Genomic DNA, 12895 nt, shown 5'->3' with positions numbered 1-12895 from the left:
GGCCTGGCCCGGGGACAGAGAGCGGCTCTGGACGGAGCGGGACTCTCACGGGTTTGAGGCAGGCAAGCTTCTGAGTGTCACGGCCCTAGGAGGGGCGATGAGAGGCGCAGTCTCTTTCCAGCGGGATGCACACATGGCTCGAATTGGAGGACGAGCAAAAGCACAGAGAACCCACTGGTCCTGGGGTTCAGTTCAGGGGGCAAGCTCAGATCAAGCCCTTGGAGAATGTTCAAGCACAAAGTAGCAAAGTCTTCTCAGTAAGTCTCTTCCTCTCCTTTCTCAGCAAGGCAAGCAGCAGGCCAGCTCCTCCAGCGTCTTCTTCTCCTTCTAGTCGGGCAGAGGTTCTTTGTGGTAAACAGGATTCTGATTTCTTAGGAGCCAGGCTCCTACTTTTATACCATGATTCTTTTGTTCTTTAGCGCCAGGGGGCCTAGGCCTGGCTCAGTCCAGTTCTGGAGCACTTTGTTATGGTGACTCTGCTCTTTCCTTTCAGCAGCAGGGCAGAGACATCAGCCGCTCCACAGGGGGCGGCGCCGGCTTTGTGGTGGCAGAGCACAGGTCTATTCAAGAGTCAAGGTGTACTCCTCCCACCCATCCAGGTGTCACCTCTTTACCCACCACCTGGCAGCCAACCTGTCTCTGGGGATCCCCCCACCCTGCTCCTTACTGTTGCCAGGCAGAACACACACACACAGCAGAGGCGGACTGAGATGGTCAGGTCAGTAAATACTAACTTTCTAAAAGTAGTATTTACAAACCCAGGATATTAAAATAAACTTGACTACAAGAAGTATTTTATTATTCTGAGTTCAGGCATACTAAACTTGACACTCTACCATGCTCTCTGAGTCCACTGGGGTCACAGCGTTGGCGTGACCCCAGCAGCCCATTCTGGCCTATGGAGAGCAGGTAGCCTTCAATAGTGAAAAACGACAAGGGCTGTAATTCACTACTAAGACATGCCACACACATCAGGGCATGTCCTACCTTATGCCTACAATGCACCCTGCCCTTGGGCCTACCAGAGGGGTGGCTAATATGTAGGTAAGGGAAGGTTTAGGGACTGGCAAGTGGGGGCACTTGCGCAGTCAGCGCGACGGTCCCGGACCGCGCACAGGGTCTGCGGTGGCAGACCCTAGACACATTTTACAAGGCCGCTTCTGTGGGTGGCGCAACCAGCGCTGCAAGCCCACCAGCAGCATTGGCGTTCACAAGCCCTGGCACCCCTGGTGCACTTTACTGGGGACTGACAGTGAATCCAACAAACCAATCATGATCATCAATTACAGGTACACTTTACCTAGGGAGCACTTGCACTGCGGCACGGATTAGCCGTGGCGCAGTGCCCTGAGCGGACAACACCAGCAAAACAGTCGAGGCACACCATCAAAAAGTGGAAGGGAAACTCACGCCAAGGTGCCAGGTCTAACAAAGACCATGCGTAGTCTTGTTTGAAAGAGGAGCCTGTAGTGTAGATTGAGGGTGCAGAGTTTCTGTTTCACGTCTGTGTAGGAGCGCCTCTGTGTTTGAACTTCCCTGGTGTAGTCTGGAAATATCATAATGGTATGATTTTGGTAAGTTACGGTTTTCCGGGTACAGGCTTGCTGCAGGATCAGGTCCCTGTCCCTAAAGTTAAAGATCCGTGCTATGATGGGTCGATGCAGAGCACCCGGGGGGGGGGGGTTTGGAGCCAGGGAGAGGTGCGCTTGTTCAATGGCAAACCAAGTGGAGAGCGTGTCATTGGCCATCCAGGAGTTAATCCAAGTTTCAACTAAGGATTCCATCGGTATGTGTTCAACTCCCTCCGGGAATCCCACTAGGCACAAGTTATAACGCCTGGATTGGTTTTCTCTATCTTCAGCCCTCCTGTGAAGTTCTTTAGCTTGGGTCTGCAGGCGAGTCATCTGTTCTTTTAGACTGGTCACATCTTCTTCGACTGAGGAGACACGAGATTCTATTTCGGTGATTCTGGCCATTGCATTTAGAAGATCTTGTCTGATCAGGGCCATGTCGACCCGGACCTCTCCAATCTTGTTTTTGACTGAAGCCTGCGAAGTGGAGATGGCTTGCAGGATCGTATTGAGGTCTCCACTCATTGGAGTGTGACCTCCTGCATCTTCGTACCGGGTCCCCTGGTCAGTAACTTTGTATTGGTCCATTCTGTTATGAGTCGCAGGTGTCTTTGGTCCCCGGTCTCTCCCCATGACAGTCGACAGACGATCCCACTAGGGGAGAGGTATTGGCCGGCCCACACGGGTGGTGTAGAGCTTCCGTGTGTGACGGGTGGTCGTTTATTGTGGAGAGGACTCCGTGTGTAGCCTAGTTGGGATTGAAATTGTTATCGGGTGGAGTCGCCTTGAGGGGAAAAGCATCCAATTGACACACAGTCATAGTTCGGTCAGGGTGAGTGGTGACTGGCTTCAATCAGGGTGGCTGTGCCCAGGGCCTTGGCGCCTCTGGGCGGTGTCACCTGCAAGGATAGAGGTGAGTGTTCTGTGTCTGGTGGTCGTCTGTCATCCAGGTGCCGGTACCAGTATGGCCGGGCAGCAGCTTTTTTTCCCCTGTGAGACAGTGTGCACGCCGATTTATCAGGCAGGGCAGGGGCCTGCCAGTAGCCCATCGCTGCGTGACGTCACAGTCGATTTCCCATGTGTCAGACACCGGATGTCACACCCCCGGGAAAATCTCAGTGGCAGCTAGGCAGGCCCCAACCCCACCCAAAAGGCCCCTCCCCACAGCACCACCTTGCATAAGATGGGACCCTGAGAGGTCAGCCCCAGGGGTCCACTTGGGCTCAGTATGCTTTTGTGAGCCATATGCAAGGCCTCTCAAGGGTTCAAGGGCCGGCCAGGGCTGTGCAGACTCGTGGAATCCGATGGGTTAGGGAGGGTTAGTCCAGTGGTCAATCCCTACACAGCTCTGGTGTCAGACTTGTGTGGACGGGTGCCTCCCTGGTTTCTTGTCTGGTCTCTTTGGGGTCCGGTAAGCAGGACACCCCTCTATGAGACCTGGGGCCCCAGGTTCAGACTGTGTGCTGGCGACACATTGGCAGCAGCGGATGGCAGACTGTCTCCAAATGGGGCCTAACCAAGCATCATGGGGGTTAGTGCCGCAGCGCCACAGAGTCAGGCACGCCCGAGTGGAGGGAGTTGGGGTGGGGGGTCCCCTGAAACTCCGCTGCCCAATCGGTGCAGCCAATGCACCCCATCCCAGACCCGTCATGATGCAGGGCCCCGAGGACTGCGACCACACCAGGCCAGGGAATTCACTCAGGACAGGCCTCTGGATCCCCTATATCGCTGACCCTTGCTCTCATCGGGGTATCTGAGGGGATCCGCTCATCCGCCATCCGGTCCGCTTGGGAGCACGCCCACTCTAGGCACATGCGAAAGTCACCACAGCACTCGGGCCTGGCGGTCCCAGACGTGTCCAGGCCGCCTTCCGCCCGTAGGATCACAGCGCTCAGAGGGGGGGACAGGGCAGCCGGTGAGTCCCCACGGTGGCAGCCGATCATCCAGTCTCCGTTCAGCACAGCTGTTGGCTGCAGTCTTTACCTAGCAGGCCCCCACAGCGACCAAGTGAAGAAGGCCTCACCCTAGGCCACACAGCACAACGCTTCACTCTGGGTTGCCGTGAGTGGGAATGACCCACGGCCCCACAGCTCTTCCTGCTCACACTAACAGGTGAGCCACCGGGTCTGCAGGTCAGAGCGCGGGGGGTCCCAGCAAGCAGGTGGGATAGGTCCGCCCCTGGTTTCACGGCATCAGGCACAGATCAGGGCCTCGGATCCAGAGAACAGCGGCTGCATTTTTGGGGTCAGGGCGAGCTGGAGACCTAGGCCAATAGCCAGGTGCTGCACCCAATGTTGTGACGTTCCTCGTCACGGACACGTAGTATAGGTTATGGCAAAATGTTGGCAACAGGTTAAAGGGATGGATGGCTGCTGATGGTGGCGAATCTTCTGAGGATGACTGAGGGGATTGGAGCACTCTTAGAGTGCGACCGCCATCTTGATGCTCCAAGTCACGACCCCCGACAAGTGGATTCTTAGAGCACCAGACCAAGGTAGGGGCCGCAAGCACAGGAACCCAAAATTGTCAAAATTAAGGCGTAAACCAAGAAAAAAGTATCCTACTTAACTTATTGAGAAAGATCCCTGGGCTGACAGTGGGGAGAACATTAGCAGCAGTGAGGGAGAGGGGCACAGATCAAGGTGGAGTGAGTAACAGACATGCCCCCAGAAATCATAAAAGTATAGACCTGCATCTCCCCAAAGACTGGTCACTGAATGCAGGTAATGGAATGGGGCACGAGCGGGCATGTGGGAGAGAAAGATTTTATGGTAGTTTATGACTAAAGAGAAGAAAGAAGAAGAAGAAAAACAATCAAGAAATAAATAGTAAGAGGAAAATAAACACATTGAGGATAAAACTTATAAAAGCAGAGAATCCCTTAGAAAAAGGAAAGAAAAGAAGAGTGATATACTCTAACACAGAAAAAGAAAACCCTTCCACAAGCAAATGACACTATATATGTTATTTCTTTTCAGCAAAACATTTTCTCTCTTCCTTCCTGCTTGGAGTTAGTAGAGTCAAGAGAGTGCAAGAGCATAATTTAAAAAACATATAGAGAAATCTGGGTGAAAAGAACGAGAAAGAAGAAAATATCAGAGAGAAGCATAAGTAAAAGAGAATAAATATAAAAAAAGATTGAGCTTGAGAGGTAGAGATGTACCATACTCACCAAAGGTACACTTTTGATTCCAAGGGAGACGCCAAAAAGGGAGTCCAGACTAGGAAGACAAGAAAGAAGATATGGGTAATAATTGGGCAGTAACAAAAAGCCTGAGACAAAGGGCCAGATGCATAAAGAATAGCTTTTGCGCTTAATAAATAGCTAATTTTACCGATTCTCTATTTTAGATTCGCAAAATGCAATGTATCTAGGATTTGCCCCAAAAATTGCGATTACTACATATTCCTTAAGAGCGAATTCCAATTTGCGATTCGCTGTTAAGGAATGCCTTCCCATTCATTCCTATGGGCCTAAAGGCTATATGTGATCACAAAATTAGTATTTGCAAATTGCGAATGCAATTACAAGGGAGATAGGGGGCCAAAAGGCCAACGTGATGCCACCTCAAAAAAGTAAGTGTGCGCATATGGTACACATGCATGCCTAAGGGCATGTGTGTGTGCCACATGGCACTTAGGGGCTCATTACGATGGCGGAAGGCTCACCACCGACAGCTGGTCGGTGGCGGGCCTTACGCCATCGTACTGCTGTTTTCCCCCGCCATATTATGATGGGGGGAATCGTTGGGCATGCGTGGCGGTCGTAAAGACCTTCCCCCACGGTTCTGACAGACGGTCCTTTTCAGCCGCCTGTCGGAACAGAAACATAGTCCAACATTGCGATTATGATATCCCTTTCCTACATTCGTTTTGTGGCGGACAAACGACAGCAAAGTGAATGGTGTGAATGGATTTGGGGGCCCGTAGTGGACCCCCCCTTAATCCATGGGACTGGGTCAGGGGCATACATATCCCTGCACCATGTGGCAGGCACCGTAGTCTGGGTGAGATTCTGCTCCTTTAAAATGGGTCCAGATTTCCAACACCTGGTTATTTCCCCTGGGGATACTGCTCCTGCCAACTCATAATAGGTACCAGCACTATGGAAGAGAAGAAGCTTGTCAGTACGGAGCACAACAAGCTAGATTCAGAAACATTGAGCTCTACACAGCAGATAACTATTTCCTCATACCAACCTATCTGTAATTATTGAAAGACAGCAACATAATTGCTCCATTTTCATTGGCTGTCCAGTGATTGCCTCAATTTCACTCCAGTCGGTGCTTAGTTTTTAAAACAAGAAGTGCCGGGGACCTCGTCAGGAGGTCTCTGCAGCTTGCATCACACATTGCCCCTGCCACCACTGCCAATGATTGTACCAACACAACTACTAACCATCACACACCCGCAAGTGTGAAAATTCTGGCTATTCCAGGCCCCTACAGCTATAAGAATGGCATAGGCAGCAGCTATTAGCCACTTTTACTGTATATTTAATTAATAAACAACTGTGATTGTGCTCATTTTTAAATAACTTACCATCGCCATCATGTGGCAGACAGTAATAAGCTCTGATGTTGGCAATTAAGTGTCACTGGCTCAAATTAAGCAATGACCCCTGTATTGCAACCTGCTAGATTAATAACAGGACAACTATGTCATTGTTGTCATCAGTCGGGACGATAGTCTATGGCAATGGATCATCTGCTGTAGACCCTGCGGATGCAAAGAAACACTCCCAGCTATCAATGCAGCTCCAGCTCCTCTTCCTCAGGCTCCCATACAGCATTCAGCTCTGCTGTTGCCTGCCTACGTAGATCTTCCAGCAAGAGCATATGTGATGGAACTAATCGACTCTTCCAATGAGGGGCCAATGAGGGACCAAGGTACATCAACAAACGTATAACCTTCCACCAACCGACCAGTCATTTACAATCTGCCTCCCTCTTCCTCACAGACACCCGCCTCATCTGCCAAGACAACCGTGGAGAACGCTCCTTCTCTCACCTGGTGGCCAAAGCCTGGAACCTCAGGACTGCCCGATGCTCCAGCAATTCAGGAAAGGACTCAAGACCTGACTGTTCAAAAGAACAAGTTCACCACGAAGCAGCCAGCATCCCCAGCACCTTGAGACACTCACTGATGATTTGCCGCACTTCACAAATCCTGATTGATTGATTTTTATGAGCCTGAATAAATGTGAAATCTATCAAGCAGTCTGCACTCCTTTATTTTGTTTAGTGTTTCTTCACTCCAAGCAAGCATACATGAAGGTTCAAAAGTATCACCCTGTTACTTATTTCCCTAGTCGGTCCCCACTGAGCACGTATATGCTTTTTCATTCTTTTGACCACCCAAAGCAATTATTAAAAGATGGAGGTGAAAAGTCTTGTAAATGTGTAAACATCTGAAAGACACCAGTTAGGCCACATTTCTTAAAAGATTGCTGATTTACAGTAATAACCAACTAATAATACTAAGGATTTAGATACAAGACACAGTCCACAATTCCTTATACTAGTGCAATACCAGTTGGTGCTCAATCAAATAATATTAGAATTTTCATTATTGCCAATACAAATGATATATTTGCCACGGCTTTGCCCAGAGAGGACACTAACTCAGAAAAGCCAAAAACTAAAATTGAACCAGTGAAAACTCAGGGCCACATGTATCAAAGAGTTATGTTGCCCTTGCTCCACTCAGTAGGACTTCAGAGTGAAGCAATTCTTAAGTTAGATTTATCAAGGCACGCAAGGCCACCCTGCATGACCCTGAGTGGCTTAATAAACCTGGAGCAATGAAACGCACAGATAATTGCTGTGTTGCGTTACTGTGCCCCAGGGAGTAATTCCACGGGTGCAGCATAGGTGTTCCCACTCATCTACCCATTAATTTAGCACATTCAAAAATGTACCATTACTGGTAAACCTGGGAATGCCTCAAAATGCTACACCTCCCCAGGTGTGACGTAATGAGGCGAATGATCTTCATTTTTGCCTGTTTTTAGCTCTTTCTATATACGCTGCATTTTACATCCCACATAGAAAAAGGAAAAAGCCTCTGAGGATTTTCTTTTGTAAAAAAACAATTTTGCCTACAACGCCTGCACTCTTGCACCGGATGCAAAGGAGCCTGTGTTGGCAATAAGCAGCACATTGTGCTCAGGGAACGGACAGGAATGCGTTGTCAAATGTTCAATACGGTGCATTCCTGCCCGTTCCCTATCATGCAGTGCAGGAAAATGGGCTGCTTGATTTTTATAAATAATACAGCTCCTAGGCACAGGCTGAAGCCTCTGGATCCTTATTCTCCCAGTAGTATTAGCAATGACTGTCCAGAGGATGTATGAAGATTTTATACAATTGTGGGAGACCTGCATTTCTTCTATTCTGGTATGAGGTATAGAGGATAGATTTGATGGTCCAGGGAACATTCTGGCCTCTTTTCTGGTGATAGGGAACATCCGTTGGATGTAATTTATTTGTGTGCATGTAAAGTGTTGATGTCTAGTGGTAATTTTGGGGTATTGCGGAGCACAACACACATCTTCACTGTGGACAGCCTTCCCAAACTGCTTCGAGCATATCCAGTTCTTCGGAAAACTTAGGAATGATGGCATTGCAGGTAAGACTCCACCGCTCAGTCATCAGGAGCATTAGAGAGATACCAGTAACCCCAGCCCCTCACCAGTCACCGGCCACCCCACCCCACAGCGCAGGATGCTCCTTCTCTCATCTGGAGGACAAAGACTGGAACAACTTTCCCCGGCACCTCAGTTATGCTGCATCACTCTGGGATTCCAGGAAAGGACTCAAGTGTGCTCTCTGGGAACAGCTAAAAGGGCAAAAGTGCATACACAGCAGCGGTGGCCCTATGCAACAGCCCACATCCAAAGGTTGTAGTGTGCACCCATTTCGGCTGCTGCTACACAGCTCCAAGGGTCACCTCGGGCCATAAAGTCATCTTCCCTGCCTCTGCAGGGTCGTCAGATCTCCTCAAAACATGCTAGGGTAGCCTCTCACCACTAAAGAATTTCCTCTGCTCCATACCCCTCATCGGCCTAATCCAAAGGCAGCCACCATCTTCATTTTAGGCCAAAATTCAGGCCATGCTTTTCAAGTTGGCTGGAGTCATGGGATATCAGCCACAGTATTTACCTTAACCTAGGTGCCACATTCAGATAGGGGTGAAGCACACCCTGAAATAGGAGGTTTACAGAAAGAATAACTGCAACTCATTCTATTTTACAGTATATGCCAGCATATCATCTTGAAAAATAAGCTACTTGTTTACATCCTTGAACATCTGGGACATTATCAGTTGGAAATCAGAAGCTGCAGAGGAGGCCAGTCCAAATAGATATCCTTTAAAAATGATTTCCCACAGCAAACACAATAGTGGTGCAATGCCAGGATTGGGGGACAAATCCTTCTTGGTAATTAGATCACACACTATCAAACTCACGTGGCACTAACCAATGCTGCCAGCATCTCTTTTCTCTTGGAAACAGGGTGTGAATCTAGGTATGTTTCTTTGTTGAGACCAAAGAAGTCAACACATACCCTCAACTCCCCATCGCATTTGCAGGTAACCACTAAGGGCGATGACCGTGACAAGTCAATTGGTCTGAGGATTCTTCTATGCGGCTGTGTAGCAAATGTTCATTAGACATGCATTGCCTACACTAGCATTCTCTCATTCTACATGGCTGAGCAGTGAATGTCCATTCCATCTCCACTGTCTACACCAGCATTCTCTACAAGTGTATGGGTGAACAGGGAATATCCATTCTATCGGCGCTTCCGATAGCAGCATTCTCTTCCAATGTATGGCCGGACAGTGAATGAATGTTTTTCTGCCAAAAATGGATTACCAAAGTAGACAGCATTCCCTTTAATTACAGACAGCATTCTCTTTCCGTGTATGGTGGGACAGTGAGTCTACAATCCATTTGTGCATTCCGCAACAGCATTCTCTCCCAGCACGGTGGCAGAGTGAATGACAGTTCCTTCTTTGCTGTCACCCTTTTCCCTCATTGTTGGTTCAGAAATTAGAGCCTAATGAGGGGAGAATAGGAACGAGGAAAGCAAAAAGTAGGACAAATTTGCTGAGCCACATAATTTGTTCTACGGGATTTAATATAATTTTGCAAAAAATACTAATGTTCCTGTGGTATGTTTAATTTTGCTGTAAAGATTCTGCTTACATTCTTCTTGTCTGCAATGAATATGAAAGAACAAGTTATCAAGGATTTAAGCAGTGATTGGGAATGGTGTTGGTGCAACTATTTATTAGAAGGAATAAAATACCCTCTGGTACACAGTAGAAAGATATAGCAAGTTTCTTGGCGATTCATGACCTTATAAAGCAACTCAGCCTTCAGCCTCATTTCTCTATGTGTTCATGGAACTAATCGATTACTTGCAATATTCTTATAATTTACATTGATGGTGCATTATCTGATATATATGGTTCATGATTTAACCTGTGACTATTGTTTTTGTTTTCACCACTGTATATTGTTCTTACTTTGGCATGTTTATAGTGTTTTTTTTAAATCTATATATATTGTTCTTGTTCTGACCTTGTATGTTATTTTTCCTTTAAACTGTGTAGATCGTTACTATGTAGAAAGTTCTTGATTCGACCTATGTATATTTTTTACATAATCCAACAAATCTTCCAAGCGGAGCCTCAAGCTCAGCACAAAATATGAAAAAGAGAGTGGAGGAGCCCTTACAGAGGTGTGGTGAACCTTTGATTTCAATCAATCAAACATTTTTAGAGCGCACTACATACCTGTGATGGTCTCAAGGCGCTGGGAGGGCGTAAACGCTACTGATCGAACAGCCAGGTCTTGAGTAGCCTCCTGAAGGTCAGCAGGTCTTGGGTCTGTCGTAGGCTCAGTGGGAGGGTGTTCCAGGTCTTGGCGGCGAGGTGGGAGAAGGATCTTCCCACCGGTGGTTGTTCTTCGGATGAGCGGGACGGTGGCGAGTGCGAGGTCGGCGGAGCGGAGCTGGCGGTTGGGGATGTAGAAGGAGAGTCGTCTGTTGAGCTAGGCTGGGCCGGTCTTGTGGAGTGGCTTGTGTGCGTGGATGAGGAGCTTGAAGGATGTCCTCTTGTTGACGGGCAGCCAGTGCAGGTTTCTCAGGTGGGGGGTGATGTGGCCGTGGCGTGGTACGTCAAGGATCAGTCGTGCTGAGGCGTTTTGGATGCATTGCAGTCATTTGATGAGCTTGGTCGGGGCTCCTGCGTGGAGGGTGTTTCCGTTGTCGAGTCTGCTGTTGACAGGGGCCTGGGTGAGTGTTCTTCTAGTATCTGTCGGGATCCACCTGTAGATTTTGCAGAGCATGCAGAGGGTGTTGAAGCAGGAGGAGGAGACGGCATTGACTTGCTTGGTCATGGAGAGCGTTGAGTCGAGGATAATTCCCAGGTTGCGTGCGTGGTCGGGGCTGCTGCCTGTGCCGTCGGCCACCAGGAGTCATCCCAGGCTGAAGGGTTGGAGCCAAGGATAAGAACCTCCGTTTTGTCCATGTTCAGCTTCAGTGGCTGATCTTCATCCACTCGGCGACGGCCTTCATTCCTTCGTGGAGGTTGGCTTTGGTGGTGATGGGGTCCTTGGTGAGGGAGAGGATCAGTTGAGTGTCATCTGCATAGGAGATTATGTTGAGGTCGTGCTGTCGGGCGACGTGCGCGAGCGGGGCCATGTAAATGTTGAACAGTGTCGGGCTGAGGGTGGATCCCTGGGGTACGCCGCAGATGATCTCGGAGGCTTCGGATCGGAATGGGGGGAGGTGGACAATCTGGGTTCTGCCAGAGAGAAAGGAGGTGGTCCATTCCAGGGCTTTGTCTCGGATCCCTACGGCGTGGAGGCGTGCGCGTAGTGTGCGGTGGCAGACGGTGTCGAAGGCAGAGGAGAGGTCCAGGAGGATGAGGACTGCGGTCTCACCGCTGTCCAGCAGGGTCCTGATGTTGTCGGTGGTGGCAATTAGGGCGGTTTCGGTGCTGTGATTGCTGCGGAACTGACTGGGAAGGGTCCATGATTCTGTTTTCTTCGAGTTATCAGGTTAGCTGTCTGTTGACAATCTTCTCGATGACCTTGGCCGGGAACGGGAGCAGAGAGATGGGCCGGAAAGTTCTTGAGGTCTCTAGGGTCTGCCTTGATTTTTTTTAGTAGGGCGTTAATCTCAGCGTGTTTCCAGCTCTCTGGGAAGGTCACGGTCTCGAGGAAGAGATTGATGATGTTGTGCAGGTGGGGTGCGATGGAGCTGCTGGCTTTGTTGAAGATCTGGTGCGGTAATGGGTCTGACGGGGAGCCGGAGTGGATTGTGCTCATGGTCTTTATGGTGTCATCGATGCTCACACTGATCCAGGCTAGCAGGGGGTCGTGGTCGATGGTGTGCAGAGAGTCTGTTGAGTTGCTGTCTGTTGAAGCTGTTGTGGATGTCTGCTATCTTGCGGTGGAAGAAAGTGGCGAGGGAGTCGCACAGGGCTTGCGACGGCGGGATGTCGTTGGTGTTGGAGCTGGGGTTGGAGAGTTTCTTCATGATGTTGAAGAGCTCATTGCTATTGTGTGTGTTGTTGTCAAGGTGGTCTTTGAAGGAGGTCCTCTTGGCAGTCCTGATGAGGTGATGGTGGTTGCGGGTGGCGTCCTTGTGGGCTGTGTGGCTGTCCGGAGTCTATTTGCTGTGTCATTTCTTTTCTAGTTTCCAGGAGGCTCGCTCGGAGGCTAGGAGTTCTGGGGTGAACCAGCTGGCCCTCTTGCTGGTCTCTCTGTGGGGGGGATTCTTCAGCGGGGCGAGGGTGTTGGCGCAGTCGTCGATGCAGAGTCTGAGGCTGTGGGCAGCTTCGGCGGTGTTGGAGGGTTTGGTGGGTGGGCTGAGAGTGAGGTTTGCATGTAGTTGGTCTTCAGTTATTTTTCTCCAGCAGCGGCGAGGGATCTGTTGGGTGCAGTGGTGTGTGGTGCGTTTCTGGAAGGAGAAGTGGATGCAGGCTGAAGGAGACGTGGGGGCTTGCGGAGAAGATGGGGTCAAGCGTGTGGCCAGCAGAGTGGGTAGGCGTTGTGACGAGTTGCCTCAGTCTGAAGTTGGCGAGGTTATCGATCAGGGTTGTCGAGTTGCTGTTGTTGTTGTTCTCAAGGTGAAAGTTCAGGTCTCCAAGGAGGATGTAGTCGGTGGAGGTCAGTGCGTGCGTGCTAATGAAGTCGGCGATGGAGTCGCTGAACTGGGGTCAGGGTCCGGGGGGTCTGTAGACGAGGGTGCCTCTGAGGGTGGAGTTGGGGTCTGTGTGGATCTGGAAATGCATGTGTTTGGTGGTGC

General features: G+C 49.7%; 1 protein-coding gene across 1 annotated transcript in view; it reads right to left on the bottom strand.

The window, feature by feature from the left end:
• LOC146829974 (indolethylamine N-methyltransferase-like) overlaps nucleotides 1-12895 on the bottom strand; it is a 154665-nt gene that overhangs the window by 64622 nt on the left and 77148 nt on the right. Inside the window, exon 3 of the mRNA XM_085604225.1 lies at nucleotides 4744-4792. Coding sequence (XP_085460351.1) covers nucleotides 4744-4792 — 49 coding nt within the window. The remainder of the gene's footprint in view (nucleotides 1-4743; nucleotides 4793-12895) is intronic.

Source organism: Triturus cristatus, chromosome 5_1 (genome assembly GCF_964204655.1).
Source record: "Triturus cristatus chromosome 5_1, aTriCri1.1, whole genome shotgun sequence".
NCBI lineage: Eukaryota > Metazoa > Chordata > Amphibia > Caudata > Salamandridae > Triturus > Triturus cristatus.
The sequence above is the reverse complement of the archived record's forward strand: the minus strand, read 5'-3'. Positions and strand labels throughout refer to the sequence as shown.